At 34.8% G+C, this 19,703-nt stretch overlaps 1 protein-coding gene across 7 annotated transcripts in view; it reads right to left on the bottom strand.

Annotated features, from left to right (window-relative positions):
• PBRM1 (polybromo 1) overlaps positions 1 to 19,703 on the bottom strand; it is a 106,482-nt gene that overhangs the window by 33,931 nt on the left and 52,848 nt on the right. For all 7 annotated transcript variants that reach the window (XM_023522303.1, XM_023522306.1, XM_023522304.1 and 4 more), the window contains 3 exons: positions 14,718 to 15,360; positions 10,589 to 10,800; positions 525 to 710 (listed from right to left, as the gene is read on the bottom strand). In XM_023522303.1, the coding sequence (XP_023378071.1) occupies positions 525 to 710; positions 10,589 to 10,800; positions 14,718 to 15,360 (1,041 nt within the window). The remainder of the gene's footprint in view (positions 1 to 524; positions 711 to 10,588; positions 10,801 to 14,717; positions 15,361 to 19,703) is intronic.

Genomic DNA, 19,703 nt, shown 5'->3' with positions numbered 1-19,703 from the left:
AAAACTATTTCATATGAATGGCTGAATGAAATGAATTGCTTGGATCACATTTCTGCCTGCTTTTGGCTTCGTTAACTCCCATTCATTCTTCATGTTTCAAATTAAAGGCAACTGTTCTAGGAAGCCTTTGCAAAATCAAATTCTAAGCCAAGGCACATGTCTCTCTATAATAATTTGTGATTTTTACTGAAGTGGTTTTGCCAGGGGCAAAACATGAGCCCTTTGTTCCTCTGAATCTCTGCCATCTTACAGAGTGTGGCTCATGGTGTATTTTTAATAAATAGCAGTTGAACGAATAATTCTCAATCAGACTTCAAGTAGTCATTACACTGCTTTTGATTCAACTATGCCACTGCTCCATAGTGCCAAATCCTATATTTTTCATATAGTGGGTGCTTATTTATAGATTGTAGAACTATTATTAGAAGATAAAAAATGTCTGAGTTATAATTTTCTTTCCTGAGGACCAAGAAGTAAAACAGTCACATTTCACTAACCTGTCCTTTGATTTAAAATAAACTTACCAGCAGAATCTTCCCACAGCCTTTCAATACAGACTATATGTGGTTGTAGGTTGGCTTCTGCAGGCTCCACATAGACATAATCTCCAACATGGTACATGCTGTTCTTAAAGCTGCAGTCTTGGCTGTATGTGCGATGTAAGCCTGAGAGACCTGCAGAACCTGAGGAATCTTCACTCTTTTCAGCCTCTTAGGTAAAAATGACAGAAGATTCTCATTAAAGGGATGTTGTAATTAGATGTAGGATTCAAACAACACATACTAATACATACTAATTCTTTTCTAGACATTCAAAGGCATGATTCAAGACAAAGAGTATCATATCCACATTCCCAATAGCCTCTATTCAAAATTACCTTCTTGAATTACAACCAACTGCCATTAATTTGAATAATTACATAAAGGATCTACAAAATAATTATTATAATAACATAAGCTCAATGTAGTCATTCTGGATACAGAAAGGTATAAGGAATTAAACAGTTCATTTGGAAATCATGTAATCCTAGAGATAATCTCATATGTACTTCATCTGCATCTTAATGCCTCAGAAATTTTTTTCTCTAATAGTTATTACATGGCTATGGCACAACTAACGGAATCTTAGAATTGAGGAAATATGCAAAATGTACATTACATAATATACTATAAACTGTATATGTATACACTTAATATATCATGAACATTTCCCCTGAGATTAAATGCTTTTCAACAAGATTTTTATTTTTTTAAATAAGACTTTTTAATGAGTCCAGTATAAGCCATCATTTGCAAATACCATGTTGTGTTTATTTTTGTTCTTTTTTTTTTGGAGAATAAAGCTCTGCCCATATCTTTGATAAACTCCTTAGGATAATTTTCCATAAATGGAACAGCTGGAAATAAACATTTTAAATGTTTTTTAACATATATCCAAACTGACTCCTAAAAGTCTATACCAATTTAAGTCCCTCACTGTTTGGCTTACAAGGGGTCAATTTCTCCATTCTCTCTCTAACACTGGTATACTAGACCCTTATAATTTTGTTAAAGCTTTGCCAATTTTGGTGGAAAATGTTATTTAGTAGTTCATTAATCAAATGAATCCCTGTAACATACACAGCTAATTCACAAGGTTCTTGAGAATTTTATACTGGTAGGAGTACTGTCAATTGGGCTGAAAGGGAATAGAGAGTACAAAATGAAAGAAGGATGTTAAACCCCCCAAATTCTAGAGACAGGAAAACAGGCTGATTAAATAATGCAGCTGCAAACATGTGCTGCCTTTCATGAAAAAAAAAAAAAAAAATGCTTTGGAGGGCAGAGTACTAAGCCTCAGAGGACTATTTCCTAGCCTCAAACCTAACGAAGTCTGCCTGGCTGGATTTCAAAATTGCTTGAAATTGATGGCTTTTTTTTTCTTTCCATTTCTCCCTTTGAATGGGAATGTCTCTAATTGTTATCTTATTCATGTCCCATCACTGTTTATTTATTTATTTTTAGCTTTACAGGTCCGCAAATGGAGAGGAATTGTGTCCCAGGATAGATCACACTCAGAGCCTCATTCATACACATAATTTAGATAATTTAAATAATGAGGTTTGAGTACCTGGTAGAAGAATGTTACTGTTAACAAATATCTAAAAAAATATGGAAGTAACTTTGGAATTGAGTAGTAAGCAGCAAATAAAAGAATTTTGAGGAGCATGACAGAAAATTTTCCTAGGTTGCCTTGAACAGACTGTTGGTAGAGAAACAGACAACAACTTGGCAGCCGAAGGCTCGGAGAGAAAATGCTTTTGGAAAGTGGAAAAAAGGGGATCCTTGTTTTATTTATTTATGTGTGTGTGTGTGTGTGTGTGCGTGCGCGCGCGCAAGTGTGTGTAGTGGCACAAAACTTAGCAGAACTGAGTCCTGCAGTTATTTGATTCTGGGTCTCTTGGACTGATTCTTTAGTTATTTTTTTCTTTCTTCATTTCCATTTGTTGTTGTTCTACTCCTTCGGAGATTTCTTCAACTTTATCTTCTAAATGTTTCCTTCTCTAACTGTTTCCTTTTTATCTTTGAAAACTTTTTAATTGAATACATTTAACATATAATATGTAAATATAAGGTGTACAAACGTTACTTTGATACATTTATACATTATTGCCATTACAGCAATGTCTATCACATTACATGTTTATAGTACAATACTGTTGTCTATATTCATTATAATGTGCATTAAATCTCTATGGCTTATTTACTATTTGTTTCAAGTTTGTGCTGTTAAACAACATCAATCTTATCCTCCCATTCTCTGTGATCATTTTTTAACAGCTTTACTGAGATATAATTCACACATCATATAACTTACCTATATACAATTCAATGGTTTTGGGTATATGTTTTGTTTTTTTTTTAAAATATAGAATCACATAAAATTTGTCATTTTTGGTCAGCCTTTAAGTGTGTAATTTAGCGGCATTAATTACATTCACAATGTTGTCCAACTAAAACCACTATCTATTTCCAAACTTTTACTCCAAACAGAAACTCTACAACCATTAAAAATTAACTCCCCATTTCTCTGCCCTCTAGCCCTGGTAACTTCTAATCTACTGTCTCTGAATTTGCTATTCTAGGTACCTGATATAAGTGGAATCATACAATATTTGTCCTTTTATGTCTGGCTTATTTCATTGAGCATGTTTTCAAGGTTCATCCATGTTGCAGCTGTGTCAGTTCATTACTTTTTATGGCTGAATATTCCATTGTGTGTATTTATCACAATTTATCCATTCATCTGTCAACAGTTGAGTTGCATCTGCCTTTTGGCTACTGTGAATGCTGCTACCAACCCTGGTATACAAGTATCCGTTCGAGTTCCTGCTTTCAGTTCTAGAAGTGGAACTAATGGGTCATATGGTAATTCAATGCTTAGCTTTTTAAAGAACTGCCAAATTGTTTTCATAGTGGCTGTACCACTTTACATTTCCACTAGCAGTGTATAAGGGTTCCAATTTCTCCACATCTGCACCACTCCTGTTATTTTCCTTTTTTTTGATAACAGCCATCCTAAAGGGTATCTCATTGAAGTTTTGATTTGCATTACTCTAATGATTAACGATTTTGAGCATGTTTTTCATGTGCTTACAGCAATTTGTATAATTTCTTTAGATACGTCTATCCAAATCGTTTGCCATTTTTTATTTATGTTGTTTTGTTGTCGAATTGTAGGAGTCCTTTTTATATTCTGCTAGATACTTATCAGATATATGATTTGTGAATATTTTCTCTCATTCTGTGGGTGTGCCATATTTTTAATTTCCAAAATGAGTGTCATCTCTCCGAAGGTCTCAATTTTAGTTTAGTTTTATGTTTTTTCCTCCTGCTTTCATTTTATTTTGTTTCTTCCAAGGTAATTTTTTCTTTTTGTTTTGTTCTCTATATCTTAGAGCTTTTCCTTAAATTGGTCCTATTTAAATAAATACCCGTTCCTATTTAAGCGCGAAGTGCTGTCTACGGCCATGCCACCCTGAATGTGCCTGATCTCAGAAGTTAAGCAGGGCCTGGTTAGTACTTGGATGGGAGACCACCTCGGAATATCAGGTGCTGTAGGTGTTAAAAAAATGAAAATAAAAATAAAATAAAAATAAATGCGAAGTGCTAAAAGTGATTAAGAGCACTCTATGTAGAGCTGGTTGACTGATGGATTTCATTGGAGGCCTCCAGATGTTATTGTCTTCACTTTTCCCCCATTGCCTGGTCCATTTCTCAAGAGAAAAAAATCTGTTCTTAGAACTATAAGCCTGACTGTCAGCAATCTAGGAGCTATGTAGTTAAGAGGGCTAGAGGCCTCACTATTTAGTATAAATCCTTTAACAATTTCCATCTTCAGAACTGTAACCCTACCCTTAGGTCTTGTTGGTGTCCCTAGGTCTAGACTCTGCAGGATGAACAGTCATAGGGAGGGTTCAGAAGGTGATACAGAGGTTCAGTAACTTTAAATTTAGACTTTCAATTAATCCTCTGTTCTAAGCCCCACATGCCCCTCCATTTTCAGGAATACCTGAAATTCTTATCCCTGGGCATTTCTAGACAGGAAATGGCTTGCTTAAGATCTTCATCCAATGCAGGCACTGAAGCCAGTGTTAGCAATTTATCCATTCATTTTCTAGCTTTCAAATTTTAATTGCCATTATCTCTTCTTCCATTGTTTTCATATACTTTTTTTGAGAAAGGAGAATACTTCTGTGTTTATGTCTTTTGTTTTAAAATCACCTTTCCAGCATTTTAGAAGTGTTTTAGGAAGGAGTAGCAGCAGGCACTTGTGTACTATCTTCCCAGTTTAAGTGAAAGTCCTTTGTGTTGTTTTATCTGTGCTTACTTATTCTCATGTGAGCAGTTAGTTCTGTATTTAATATAAAAGCAGTGTGTGAGATCTTATGTTTTCCCTCGGTTTCCATCGATTATTAAGAAACCTCCTCTATGGCTTAACAACAGAGAAGGCTGATTTATACATCCACCATCCTACTTTCTGGTATTTTGCTGCCCTTAATATTCAAGAATTAACCTGACAGGAAGAACTGAAGCAGACCATAGTGCGCTAATGACTAGAAATAACTAGTTACAATAATGCTCAGAGTACCATTTCTACGGCCTTTCTTACTCAGTCCTTTCAGTGCTGACCTCGTATTCTATGGCAAAGCACCACTACTTACCTACTTCTAGTCACATTGCTGAGAAATGTGGTCTGAGTTAGTGCAAAAAAAGAGGTATTAACAGGGAGGATCTGACAGCCTAAGAAAGCAGTTCTATGCAGCAGGGCTCCCCTTTCTTCTAGTTAGCAAAGGCCCTGAGGCTCATGAAATAGGTACAGTGATAGGAAAGGAATGAAAATCTCCTACTGTCTTTTTCTTTATGTGGCTCTACTATAGGTCTTCTTCAGATATTAAATCACTGGAAATATTTCTAGTAGCTAAAAATCAGTCAAGGGCAGTGACCAATAGTCTTTAAAATGTCAGTACTGCCTTTTTTCTAGAATGTACCACCATATCAGATAATGGGTTCACATACCTTGTTAATCCACCAAGAAAGGCAGGTGCGTAATTCTGGCTCCTCCCCTCGTTAAATCTAAGGACTTATAGCTGTGATTCTCAGATTTGAGTGTGCATCAGAACCACCTATGGGACCTGTTAGAACATAGACTGCTGGGTCCCACCCTCAGAGTTTCTGAACTGGTAAGTCTGAAGTGGGACCACAGAATTTGTATTTCTGACAAGTTCTCAGATGATGCTGATGCTTCTTGCCTAAAGGCCACACTTTGTGAACTACCATGAGTAATTCAAGGAGCAGCTGTCATTATTTTTGCATTGACGGGAAAAGTGTCAATAAAACTTTAAAAATTTCTATATAAAGTTTTGTAAGTAGAAACGTGGATCCAAACATTATATCCATTATAGCACTGGCATTTTCTGTTTTGTTTTGTTTTCCCCTTTCGTTCATTTCCATTCTGCTCTTTATTATTTCCTCTACTTCGGATTTGTTTTCTAATTTCTTGAGGTAGAAGCACAGATTTTTAGATATTTACTGCCTTTTTAAAAAAGATCCCCTATACACACATTTATTTACTACTAAAAATTGCAACAGCACATCAAAAAAATTGTTACAATTCAAATTTTTGAAAACCAGAGAATCTTGTTAAAGCATCCTGCCCTAACTATGCTCTAGTCAAACCACCCAATGTTTTCTTTTTTACATTCCTTCCACAAAAGTTACTTGCTTCTAATTCTTGGTGGTGGATTTTAACTTCCTGACTTCTGGCTTCTAAAATACACTGGCAATACTCAAGACCTATTAGTGCCACTTTGGGTCAGATAAAAAAGTAGAACTGAAGTATACTGAAGTCATTTGAATATAAACTACATAGACTCTTTATAAGTTACTGGCATCAAAGTAGACATGAGATGCAAGAAAAAGAGACATCACAAAACTTATATCATAGGTTATCAAAATACTGGTATACAGTCTGTCCTAGCATAGATTAGTTTCCCCTAAGTAACTACTGCCAAGAAAAAAAAAAAACAAAACAGAAGAATAAGGTTTATGGTTAAATTGACTCCATGTTATAATTAGTCTCCATACTAATAGTATCAGAAGGATCTCTATGATATAGGCAATAATGACAACTACATCTAAATCTTCTGAATCTTGATCCAATCTCAGTTTTCCTCTCCTGTGGGTCTTTTCAAAGCTGAGACAGGGTGTAGTATCTAATAACTTGTAACATCTTTTACATCCTTTCTTTCTGAGCAGTTGCTAATATCCTTAATCTATGTCTCCTCCAAGGCATACTGTAGAGTATGCCTTGACCCAGCCCCAGCTCCTATAAGTTCTTTCTGTCCTGCTGTTGGGGTAAACATTCTGAAAGAAGGGAAGAGAATTTTGTACTAAAGTTGAGAGTCAAGTTACTAACGTTCTTTGCTAGTATTTCTGAGACAGTTTGAGAGCCAGTTGAATCTTATTCACTGGGCATCTGAGAAGACTCCAGGGTCGAAGTTGGATTAAGTTTCTTTGGTGAGTCTATTGGAAGTCTAGTCACAGCCTGAAGCTGCTCCAAGATTCCCCAAAGGGTTCTAGCAGGTGATGTTCAAAACTGAAATTGTTGTAAAGTCTACTGCTTTCTAATATACATGTTTAAAGCTACAAATTTCCTTCTAAGAATCTCTTTAGCTACATCCCATAAATTTTAGTATGTTGTGTTTTCATTTTCATTCAGTTCAAGATATTTTAAATTGCCTTTGTTATGTCTTCTTTGATCTATGGGTTATTTATAAGTGTACTGTTTAATTTTTAAATATTTAGGGATTTTCCAATTTTTTTTTCTGTTGCTGATTTCTAATCTAATCCCATTGTATCCAGAGAACTTGGTATGATTTTCAATCCTTTTAAATTTTTTGACTTGTTTTATGACCTAGCATATATGGTCTATCCTAGATAATGGTCCATGAGTGCTCAAGAATATGTATACTGCAGTCCCTGGGTGTTTACACATTTACACGTTAGGTGAAGTTGGTTGACAGTCCTTGTCTTAGTCAGCTCAGGCTGCTATAACAAAACCCATCATACACTGGGTGGCTTTAACACCAAACATTAATTTCTCACAGATCTGGAGGCTAGGAAGTCCAAGAGCAAGGTGCCAAAGATTCAGTGTCTGGTGAGAGCCCACTCTCTGGTTCATAGATAGCTGTCTCCTTGCTCTTAATCTTATAATGGCACTAATCCCAACGTGGTGGCTCTACTCTCATGACGACATCCAAACTTAATTACTTTCTAAAGAGTCTACCTCCAAATACCATCACCTTGGAGATTAGGCTATAACACAAACATTCAGTCAATAGCAATGCTATTCAAATCTTCTTTATTTTTCCTGATTTTTGGTCTAGTTTGTCAGTTGCTGAGAAAGGAGTATTGAGACTATAATTGCTGACATATTTCTCTTTTTGATTCTGTCAGTTTTTGTTTTCTATATTTTGGCACTCTACTGTTAAGTGTGTATACATTTACGAATATTACATGTTCCCAAAGTCTTGACCCCTTTAACATTATGAAATGTCCCTCTTTATCTCTAGTATTATTTCTTCTCTCAAAGTCTATTTATCTGATATTAATAGAGCCACTCTAATTCACTGTTACTATTTTCATGGTTTATCTTTTCCCCTCCGTTTCCTTTCGACCTATTTGTGTCTTTGAAATAATTCTCTTATAGACAGCATATAGTTGGATCTTACTTTTTAAATACAGTCTAATAATCTATGCATTTTGGAGTGTTTAATCTATTCACAATATATAAGGTAATTATTGATATGACTGGATTCTATTTGCTTTTTATGTATCTTTCGTCTTTTTGTTCCTTTCTTCCTCCTCTACTGCCTTCGTTTGTGTTAGGCAAATATTTTTGGACTATCATTTTAATTCTCCTGTTGACTTTTTTTGCTATTTTTTTAGTGATATTACAATATGCATATTTAACTTATCACTATCTACTACTTCAGGTTAATATGACTTAATTTCATTAAATAATGCACCTTCACTCCAATACAGCGCCATTACTTTGCACCAGTACTGTCATATACAGTAAGTCCTTACTTAGTGTCGATAGGTTCTGCAACCTCAAGCAAAATGATGTATATCAAAACTAGTTTTTGATCGATACGAACAAGAATTAAGTTCCTATGGCATTTCATTAACATTACAATGAAATGGCGTTGAATGAAATGACATTATTCAAGGACCCGCTGTACTTACTTCTATAAATGTTATAAACCTAATAATGTATTGTAATTATTCTTTTAACAATCTGTTTTCAGAAGAAATTAAGTGAAAAAAATACAGACACAGTCTTTTATATTTACCCACATATTTACCATTTCTAATACTCTTCACTACTTGTGAATCTGATTTACCACTTGGTATCATTTTCTTTTGGCCCAAAGCTCTTCTTTTAGTATTCCTTTTAGAGAAGATCTGCCAGCAATGAATTCACTGTTTCTGTTTATCTGGAAATGTCTTATTTCAGCTTTATTTTTGAAACACTGTTTTGTTGGATATAAAATTCTTGGTTCAGTTTTTTTCCCTTTCAGCAATCTGAATATCATTCCATGCTTTTTGGCCTCTGTTATTTCTTATGACCCATTACCATAACATTGTTTTCTTGGACATGATTAGTAGTTTTGCTCCTTTCAAGATTTTTCCTTTAGCAGTCTGATTATGGTGTATCTAGATGTGGTTCTCTTTGGGTTTTCTTACTTGGTGTTCTTGGGGATGTAAGTTAACGTTTTTCATCAAATTTGAGCCATTTTCAGCCATTATGTGCTCAAATACTTTTCTCCCCCTTTCTTTCTCTTCTCTCCTCTGAAAATCCCATTGTAAATATACTAGGATACATGACACAAAGGGTTACTCTTAAATCTGCATAGCATAGCTAAGGATCAGCCAATGATTTAGGTGACGACCATACTCAAGTACCTCAAACTTGTAAAGATTCACCCTCTGATGACTGATCTGTATGTGGCTTGAGGGAGGCATTCAAAGTTGTAACCAACTTCCGAGTATCCCTTGCATTTTTCTTTTGTCCGATACTCATATCTCCCTTGCACATGCAGTTTTCCAGTTATCAAAAAAATGTGTGGAGAGCTTATCTCAGCCCTTCTATGGCTAATTTCCAAGATATTCCTCAACCTCATTGTCACCTCAAGCTAGTAAAGCTGCAGGTTACTCGGTTCGTTTCTCCATCCATCACTTTTAGTTGGCAAGGATACAGACCTCCGCCCCTCCGCGCATCATTATCCTGAATGAGTATATCCCTCTGGCAGCAGAGTTGCTGGGTTTTACAGGTATCCTTATGCTGATAAAATTATTATTTTTCATTGAATAGGTTCCTCTTTTTTGTATATGCCCTTGCTTATGAAAACTTGCTAAAAAACCCCTAAGAAGCAGATTTGATGCTAAAGCCTAATATAACTTTTAGAAAGTCATTCTAGGTATCTATGTGAATTTGACCTTTATCAGAAATTACTGAATTTCTAATAAAAATTCCTACTGTCAAAATATTTCTAACTGCTGGCAAGTGACTCAAATTAACAGCTTTAGGTTGATACAATCAAAAAAATTTTTTCTCCTACTTATGAGGTTCAGCCAAAAAATCATCTACTTATCTGGCCTAGAGTCTGTACGAGGAAAGCCATGCTGCTGAATGATGGAGCAGAACCTTGATGCACTCACTGCTAAGAATGCTTTCTAGCCCCAGGTGGGCCCCCAGGTTTTCATATACCAATAGCAGTATTAAGAGGTATTAAGCTCCCATAATTGTGAATTTATTGACTCTGTTCCTGAAATATTAGGATAACAGCTGTGTCACATGTAACTTTAAATCTTTTCATCTGATGACTAAATTACTAAAAGCATTTTCATCTCACCATGTCTATTAAGAATCAACACCCTGAGTCTTCATTTACACAAATAAGACTCTTCTCCACAGCTAATTATAAAACCAGCTAGAAAAAGTATACTATTTCTTCATATTAATAAAATGAAGAGAAACCAACCTCTTTTTTCTTCTTCTCGTTTTAGTTTATCTTCCTCTATTTCTTTTGGTAATTTTTCCTTTTTCTCTTTCTCCACATCATTATGCAAATGCTTTGTAGTATAGCTGAGTGCTGGTGAAAGAAGGATCTCTCCATTTTTGCAAAGTTCATCTCGAATTTTAATAAAAAACTGTTGAAGTTCTACTGCATCTTCGTATATTTCGGAATCTGTCCTATAACAACATCAAGAGTATCTATTGACACACAAATTGCTTCTTTTAAACACTGCAATTATATGTTAAATTATACTGAATGCTTCTTTAATGTGTTAGTTGATATAACGGTACTTCTGCACAGTTCTAAGAAGGGTATCTCCTTGAAATTCATTACAACAGAATGTGAAGAGTCATTTTTCCTTGGTGAGCCTCATGCCCACTAATTTTCTTTTTCTGAAGGCTCGCTCCTTGCACAGCTCATGTAAAAGGAAAGGCCTCATTCAGTTTCCTGGGGAGAAACATGGTGCATGCAACCATTGGTTTTGGTAACAGAAGGGGGCTGCCAGAATCAAGGACTATACTAGGTTCCACACCATGCACGACACTTAATTTGCATCTAATCTTTGAATTAACTTTTACTTTCTCTTAATTGAGGGACCAACACATTATATAAAGTGTTAACAAAAGATTTAGGAAATGTCTACTTTCTTCTTTATGGATTTGTAGATCATGGTTGCTGAGGTTGGTACGACTCAGTTAAACTGCAAAGTCATGAGGGCATCTTATAATGATAATAGGTCTTAAAGTCAATGTTCACTTTAGTTATTTAGAAATAACTACATAATTCTGGGGAACCAGCAGAGGTAATATAGTGAGAGATGGAAAAAATAATCTGTATCATATTGAAAATTTAAGACTCTTTCCACATTTATAAAATGACAGGAGTAGGCAAAATAAACTTCAGAATTCGTAGTGAAAGAAATTTTATTACTATTTCTAATCGAGTCTGGTTAGAAGAAGGCTTAAATATAATTCTATTAACTAAGAATACTAGGGTCTGAGAAATTATTCACAAAGGTAACCACAGACAAATTCTTAGCAGCAGTTATGGAGACATTCTGGTTAGGGAAATGTGGCAGGCATAGCAAGCCCAGTCATCTGCCTTCTGACACTCACCACGAGAGCATCAAACATTAGTGAAGCCTCCAGAATGCTTCTCCTCATTTCAAAAAGTAAAATGGCAAACAATCTGAAAACACTGCCAATAACCACCAAAATGGATGTTCTAACACGGTTTTCAAAATATAATCTGGTTATTAAAATGCTAATACTTGAAGGAATGCAATCGAAATAAAACTGGCCAAGGGAATAAACTCGTACAACACTATTTTGATGACTATTTTCTGAATAGAACTATCTAAAGACTGTTCACTAGAAATTAAAACTCATTTTATAATATCTTACAATTTTAAGTATAATATTAAAAGTGAAAACGCACTTTTAGTAATCTGTGTTACAATGAAAGGGCAATGTATAATTCTATCATGTCATGTGGTTTAGTAATGAAAGTTTTATACAGAGTCATTAAACAGCTAACATATCCTTTCTGTCTTATTTATTTAAATAGTTTATGAAGAATCTGTTAATCTAAGAGGCCAAGTGTTCCCTGCATGTCCAAGAACAAAAACTCAAGATAGAAAAAAAATAACTCTTATTACTCTTAATTGGTAGGTATTCCTTATATATAAGGCAGACATTCGGTAGAAGAAAAGATTGCAGGAGGTTCTGAGTGCTTCCCTTGTCTTTGTTTTCCCATGGGCCCCTTACCTACAAGGAAGTCAAATCATTTAATCCAGGAATATTGCCAACAGATTAGGAAAAACCAAATTAGAGGCCAACTGGCACGAGTCAGCGTTGTAGTATTACTGAATACTGCTGACGGACAAAACCACTGTCACATAAGTGACCTTTTCTCTGCTATGCCTCACTGTTCAGATTCTTTCTATTTCAGGGTGTGAAGTCCTAGGTGATGGGTAGAAGTGGTGGGTAGGAGTAAGTGTGAAAAAGCATTAACACTGTTAGAAATCAACATGGAAATCTACTGCATATGGACTTCATTAAATTCATGAACTTAAATACTTTTGGGACATCTATCTACATTACTGGCAATGCAGTAAATAAAGCCATGGTTTATCATTCACTAAACTGATTCATCTTCATCTCAGCAGAACGAGCTTATTACTAAATACTGTACATGATCTTTATTCATAACGATAAGAAAGGCTTCCCCTATGCTTTGCAACAAAGCTCTGGAATCAGAGTGAGACTGATCACCATCTCATATAAACGAACTTTGGAATCTACCTCTGAGACCTCAAAAGAAAAACCAATCATGTCAACAACAGACAAATGAAAAGAGCTCATTTCCTAGAGATACAAATCTGCTTAATTCTTAAAATAATCATGTCACCTACACAAGATAAACAAAGTTGCTAATAATCTAAGAGACAAATGTATTTTGGAAGACTCACAGAAATGATCTCAAGATGTAATAGGAATGGGATGGGGAGTGACTTTACCCTTAAGGGTTGTTTATGTAAACTAAGAACAAGAACAGAAGTCAAAGCTCCCATGAAAGCAAGGTTTGTCTGTTTTGTCCACTGGTGTATCCCATGCATTCAGATAATGCTCACAACAAGTAAACACTCACTAAACATTTGTTGACTAAATGAAAACAATAAACGAATGTAGATTTTGACTTCAAGATGACCCCTTCCTTGGGTCTTTCTTTTTTATTTCTATCCCTACTGTTGAAGAATAAGAACTATTTCCTAAATGTGTCACTCAAGGGTCTCTCCAATCTGATCCCAACTCCACCCGTCCCTTGAACACACCATATTCATTTCCTAATCCTGTGCTTTTACTCATACTTCCTGCCCTATGTGAATCCTGCTCATTCTTTCATTCTTCCCTGATGCCTCAAGCCTTTTAGAACTCTAGTAGAGACTTCCTTACTCCACCACATTTACTAAATATCAAATTGTTATATGTTGTCTCGTATATTATTTTTCCCTAAGCATAGGTCCTATCCCACTTGTCAGGCTTCAAGCTTTCGAGCACAGAGCTCAAGTCTTATCATTCATGGCTGTGTTTCATGATTGGTGTCGGTAACTGTCTTAGTCCTAGCCCTCTACAGTGGGGAACAAGAAGAGCCACCACACTTACTAGTTATATGTCTCTTGACAACTTCTTTGTGCACTTCTTCACATGCAAACTGGGAAGATTATCACCTACCTAGAATGGCTTTTATAAGGGTTAGTGATTATCTACACAAAGTGCTTAGCACAGCGATTTACAAAGAGTAGGTGCTTAATAGGAACAGTAAACATTACTATTAATTTTTCTTTCAAGATCCAGAGCAAATGCAGGCTTCACAGATTCCCCAGCTGGAATTACCCCATACAAACTACCTAAAGGTCTAGCTTTCAGCATGATAGACTATAGGCTCCAAGAAGGTAGAGTTTGTATCTCTAATTTTTTACATTCCCCCAAGGGATTCCAAGAGCACAAAGAAGACATACTATAATTGCTGAAGTGAAATTGTTGTAACAATCGAGTATATTATTATTGTGTGGCAAAGATATACCAAAAATCAAAATTAAAAGAGAATTTAAGTTTGATGGAAATTTAAATTTGATTGCTTCTTTTAGAACATTTAATGCTTGTAGAAGGCACTTAAATCTGAGATTAAAAAAAGCCTTCTTAGGTACCTAAAATGGTGATCAAATTTAAATGTCTAATCTTGATCAATACCTTAGAACTATTTTATTTAAAGCATGCTTGAACTGAACTCAAACTTTAAAAGAAAATCATGTTACTATTTCTAATTATAAAATTTTTATCCTTTAAAAAATGTTTTGTGAAAGGCTATATTTTAAGAGCTTATGCTTTGCAACAGTTTTTCAATTTTGTCTTACTCTCTCTTCTTGTTAATCTAGATGCTTTGTTAGTTCTGCTAATTAGAATTCAAAAAGAGCACCCCGCGAACCGTAATCATGTACCTAAGATAAAATAGTACATCAAAGCAGAATTCTTTCTTCTGTTTTGCAATAAATATCACACTTTCTCAAAAAGAAATGGCTTTGAAAACATACCGATTCATCCTTCTTGCCCTTTCCAATACTTCAAACATATGTTCTTGAAATAAATCGAGCCGCCGGTAGCGATTATTTTCAACATTCTTCCTAATTATGTCAAAAGTAAGAGGAGGTTTGTTTGGAAAGTTGGGATCCACAGCAGGAATTTCTGCTAAGGAATCACTATAACATCTTCCCTCATCATCCTGATGACTCATGACTGACACAAAAAGATTGTGGATAAGCTCTTGAATTAGCAAGGTCACATTTGGGACATGAGAGTCTTCATCTCCCTCTAGGTCTCTCCGAGTTTCAAGCAGGACTTTGTGCAGGACAAGGGCATCTTTGTAGATCAAAGACTCAGGCTCATTGTATGTACAGGCATTGTTAAACATCATGACGAAGTCCTCAACCATGGAGTCTATATCTTGGTATTTGTTGGCCATCATGTGACTTCGAATTTTTTCCATGTCCATGGGCTTTTTAATGGTCAGATAATAGTCAGGAAGCTCAGATCTAGAGGGAAGCCTCAGAAATATGGCACTGAGGCGGCGACCCCTCTTATCAGTATAGTTCTTTACAGCTTCATAGACTTCATTTAGTTTCTGCTGCATTGGAGTCATGTATTTCGATTTTTTAGGAGAAATGCCACTCTTCCTACCTAAAAAAAAAGAGATCTAATGTTAAATGGATAAAATTTAAAAAATGAACCTAAATTTGTACATAGTAGAACGGGACTATTCCAAGTGATTTGTGAAACATGGTAATTAGCGTTATCTCTAGAGTAGTATATCCTACTGACAAACGAAAAAAAAAAAAAACCCGGAAAAAAATGTAAACTATTTTCAGTAATCATATTTTTGGTGGGACAGTAAGTACTGCTATGTTGAGATAGTAAAGAATGAGGTAGAATAAAGCAAATAAATAGTTATGTGACATTCTAATTCCATCACCTATGGTATCCTTGAGAACTGAGTTTCATCACGAGTCAAAAAAGAGATATAGATGTTAAAACAAAGAACAATGAATAAAAACCTTGTAGCCTTGAATCTCAATTTAGAGTATCAGTATGAACTTAGTATGTATTTTATCTTTAAACAGAACACATATACACTCACACTTTCCTAGGTCTGTTTACTAAAAATCCTGGAAATAATGACCAATGCAGTAGCAGTATACTCTTATATAGTTTTGACTATACAGACTTTAGTTTTGAAATATTGATTTCAAATACTTATATCAGCAGCTCCATGGCAAATGGCTGATTCCCAGTCTACATAAGATAAACCTTACCAGTAACACTAGAAAGTAAAGATTCTATCAATGACTTCTTACCATAATAATAACAAAAAAACACAGCAGCAAAAAAGAAAAGAAAAGAACATAGCAGATAGCCTGGGACAAAATGAACATCAATAAAGATAATAACTACAATGGGTTAAAATTTGACAATATGCTTAAATCTAGTAGTTCTTAATGATTTATAAAAATGAACAAACAATTGGGTAAATGTTAAAGGATGTTAGTAAACCAATGCATTATTTTGAAAACTGTAAATATAGGGAAAGAAAATCTAGCTTTTATCCTTTCAAAAAACAAAACAAACAAACAAAAAACAGGACAAACCATCCAAAAAACTGTACCACCAGGTAATCAAATACTGGATGAAGCAAAGTTTCTCTATATAGAAATATTCTAGCTAGTAAATAAGGAGTGACAACATTAAACTATCACTATTTTTACCTCTCTTTAATGAATTAATGTAATAAGCATCAATAACTATTAATATATGGACAGAAACAACCAGATATTACAAGCCACCTGATGGAAGACCATATATTACCTCTGAAGTTGGTTTTTGTGCCAAAGGGAGGAGACAAGGATCAAATCTAAGTCAAAATTCAATCAAGTCTCTGGCTCCAACTACCAATTTATAGGAAACACAAAAGACAAAAAGAACGTTTAACTATAGCAAAGGGATGCAATTAGCAAAACCCAGACTGTGGGAAACTATAGTATAAACCCACTTTATTCAACAAAGAAATTGTGAAGAAAAAAAATGAAAAAGAGAGATGGAGAGGAATTTATAGATTAAAAGAAACACTAATCAAATGCAATGTGTGGATCTTCTTTGGATTCTACCTCAATCAAACATTGCCCCAAGATTTGATGCAATATAAATGTAGAAAACCTATCATGAAGCAGCCTTGCCAAGCTGAAATGAAATCTAGTCAAGCCTTTAGAATTAATTTCCATTTTCGAGAAATAAAGGTAATATAAGAAAAAGTTAACTGACATCACAAGGAAGTGAACTCACTAACCCAGAACTTTGGACTGAACAAAAAAGTGACCTAGTTCCTAAACAGTCAATGGCATAAAGATAAAAAAAAAGGAGGGAGACTGCTCTAGATTATGAGTTTAAGAGTATAACAATTAAAAGTATTTTTATATACGTGTGTATGTGTGTCTATATATATATATAAATTTAATTAGATCCTGATTTGAAGAAACCAACTGTAAAAGTATATTTGTGAGAAAATCAGTAAAATCTGAAAATCTGTCAGATATTAGACGAGATCAAGAAACTAAGAAATTGCTAAATTTTTTAGGTGTGATAATGACTCCACAGTTATTTAAGAAAATTCAATTGACCCTTGAACAACATGGGTTTGAACTGTGCAGGCCAATTACTTGCATATGAACTTTTTAAAGATAAATATACAGTTGGCTCCCTGTGTCCTTATGTTTCAAATCTGTGATTCAACCAACCTTGGACTGAAAACAGTATTTTCGATCCTGGATTGGGAATCTGTGTATGAGAGCTCACTTAAGTGATATGGGAGATTTTAGGCACACACCCGTAAACCTCGAGCTAATCAAAGGTCAACTATACCTGGATTTTATAGATGCAGGATAAACTATGTAGACATGATTGCATTTTCTTTAAAATAATTTAAAAAAAAAAAAAAAAAAAAGAGAGAGAAAAGGGAATACAGGAAATAAGTATGACACAATCATGATAACGTTGATTTGTAACAAGTATAGTATACACAGATTCACTGTATCATTCTTTATATTTGTATGTGCTTAAAATTTTCCATAATGTAAAACAGAGAAAGGAAAAGGAAATTAACATTACACATGAAAATTCCTTTTAGGGGGTGGGGAGAAGATGTGGCAGGTTCCCTGAATAGCCCTGCCTGGGAGAGCTGTGAGCTCCACACAGCAGCAGTACCCAGGGAATGGGCTAAAGAGACACCTTTATATAATAGATCTTTTTTTCTGATAAAAAGAATACACTTCTATTAATGCCCAGGTGGAGAGACAGTCCATTAAATATCATGAAAAAACCAAAGTGAAAAAACAGCTCCAGAAACTAAGCTTACAGACATAGAAATATGTGACTTAAATGACAGAGAATTTAGGATGGTACTACTGAAAAAATTCGATGAGATCTGAAACAAATCATATCAACAATTTCAGGAATTGAAAAAACAATTAGATGAGCAGAATGAGTTCTTAAGTTCTTGAGCAAGGAGACTGAAATCCTCAAAAACAACAACAACAACAACAACAACAAATAACTTCTGGAGATGAAGATGAAGAACACACTCAAAGAGATGAAAAATGAAACAGCAAGCTTAGATCAGTGACATCAAAGACAGAAATCTAGAAATAAAACAGATGAAGAGAGAAACTGAATGAAAAGTAATGAAAAATAAATACAAGAACTAACTGATACCATCAAGAAAGGAAACATAAGAATAATGGGAATTCTCGAATGGGAGGAAAAGGAGCAGGGATTAGAAAACATTTTCAGACAAATAGTGGATAAGAATTTCCAAATCGAAGGAATAAGTGGGACCTTGGAATTCAAGAAGTCAACAGAACACCCAATTATCTCAACCCAAAACGGCCTTCTCCACAACACACTGTATTAAAATCATCAAAAATCAACGACAAAGAAAGAATTCTCAGGGCAGCCAGGGAAAAGATGATGATAACCTATAAAGGAAAACGCATTAAATTATCCTCAGACTTCTCAGCACAAACCTTACAAGCCAGAAAGGAGTGAAAACCAATATGCAAACTATTAAATGAAATGAACTACCAGCCGAGAATAATGTATCCAGCTAAGCTCTCCTTTAGATATAAAGGAGAAATAAAGACCTTTCCAGACATATAAAAATTGAATGAATTCTCCACTACGAGGCCTTCATTACAGGAAATACTCAAAGGGGGTCAGCTCACCTAGAACAAAATGACAAAAAAAATACATAGCTATGTGTAAGGCAATTAGTAGGCAGATAGAAGCAGAGGAGTGCAACCCTTACTAAGAACAGGGCATTATAATCTTAAACAAAAGGTAAAGATTTGCTATAGCAAGATAGTAATGAACGTTCAGCATACATAGGGACAAACGAAGACAACAATGACTGAAAAGGGGAGGATTCAAAGATCCAAATTCGCAAAGAGGACTGGAGATAAGGTACACAAAGGAGAAAATGGACTAATATATATATGTATGTATATGTATGTGTGTGTGTGTCTGTGTGTATAACTATCTTCTACATATCTGTAATGGTAACTACATGCCAAAGATTCAGAAATGAAGTATATAACACAAAACAAGAAGGACCAGAAGGAAAATCCATAAAACCCAAACAAAATTAAGAAAACAGTCACACAAAGACAAGGAAGCAATGGAAACACTAAACTACCAGAAAGCAAAAGATAAAATGGCTGTAGGAAAACCTCATATTTCAATAAATGTAAATGGACTGAATTCACAAATAAAAAGGCACAGAATTGCAGATTGGATCAAAAAACAAAACCCAACCATATGCTGCCTCCAGGAGACACATCTCAGTTCCAAAGACAAATAAAGACTCAAAGTGAAAGGGTGGAAAATGATATTTCAAGCAAAATGCATTCAGAGAAGAGCAGGAGTAGCAGTACTGATATCGGATGAAATAGGCTTCAAAATAAAAAAGGTAAAGAAAG

This window comes from Pteropus vampyrus, unplaced genomic scaffold, assembly GCF_000151845.1.
Source record: "Pteropus vampyrus isolate Shadow unplaced genomic scaffold, Pvam_2.0 Scaffold337, whole genome shotgun sequence".
In the NCBI taxonomy this organism is placed as follows: Eukaryota; Metazoa; Chordata; class Mammalia; order Chiroptera; family Pteropodidae; genus Pteropus; species Pteropus vampyrus.
The sequence above is the reverse complement of the archived record's forward strand: the minus strand, read 5'-3'. Positions and strand labels throughout refer to the sequence as shown.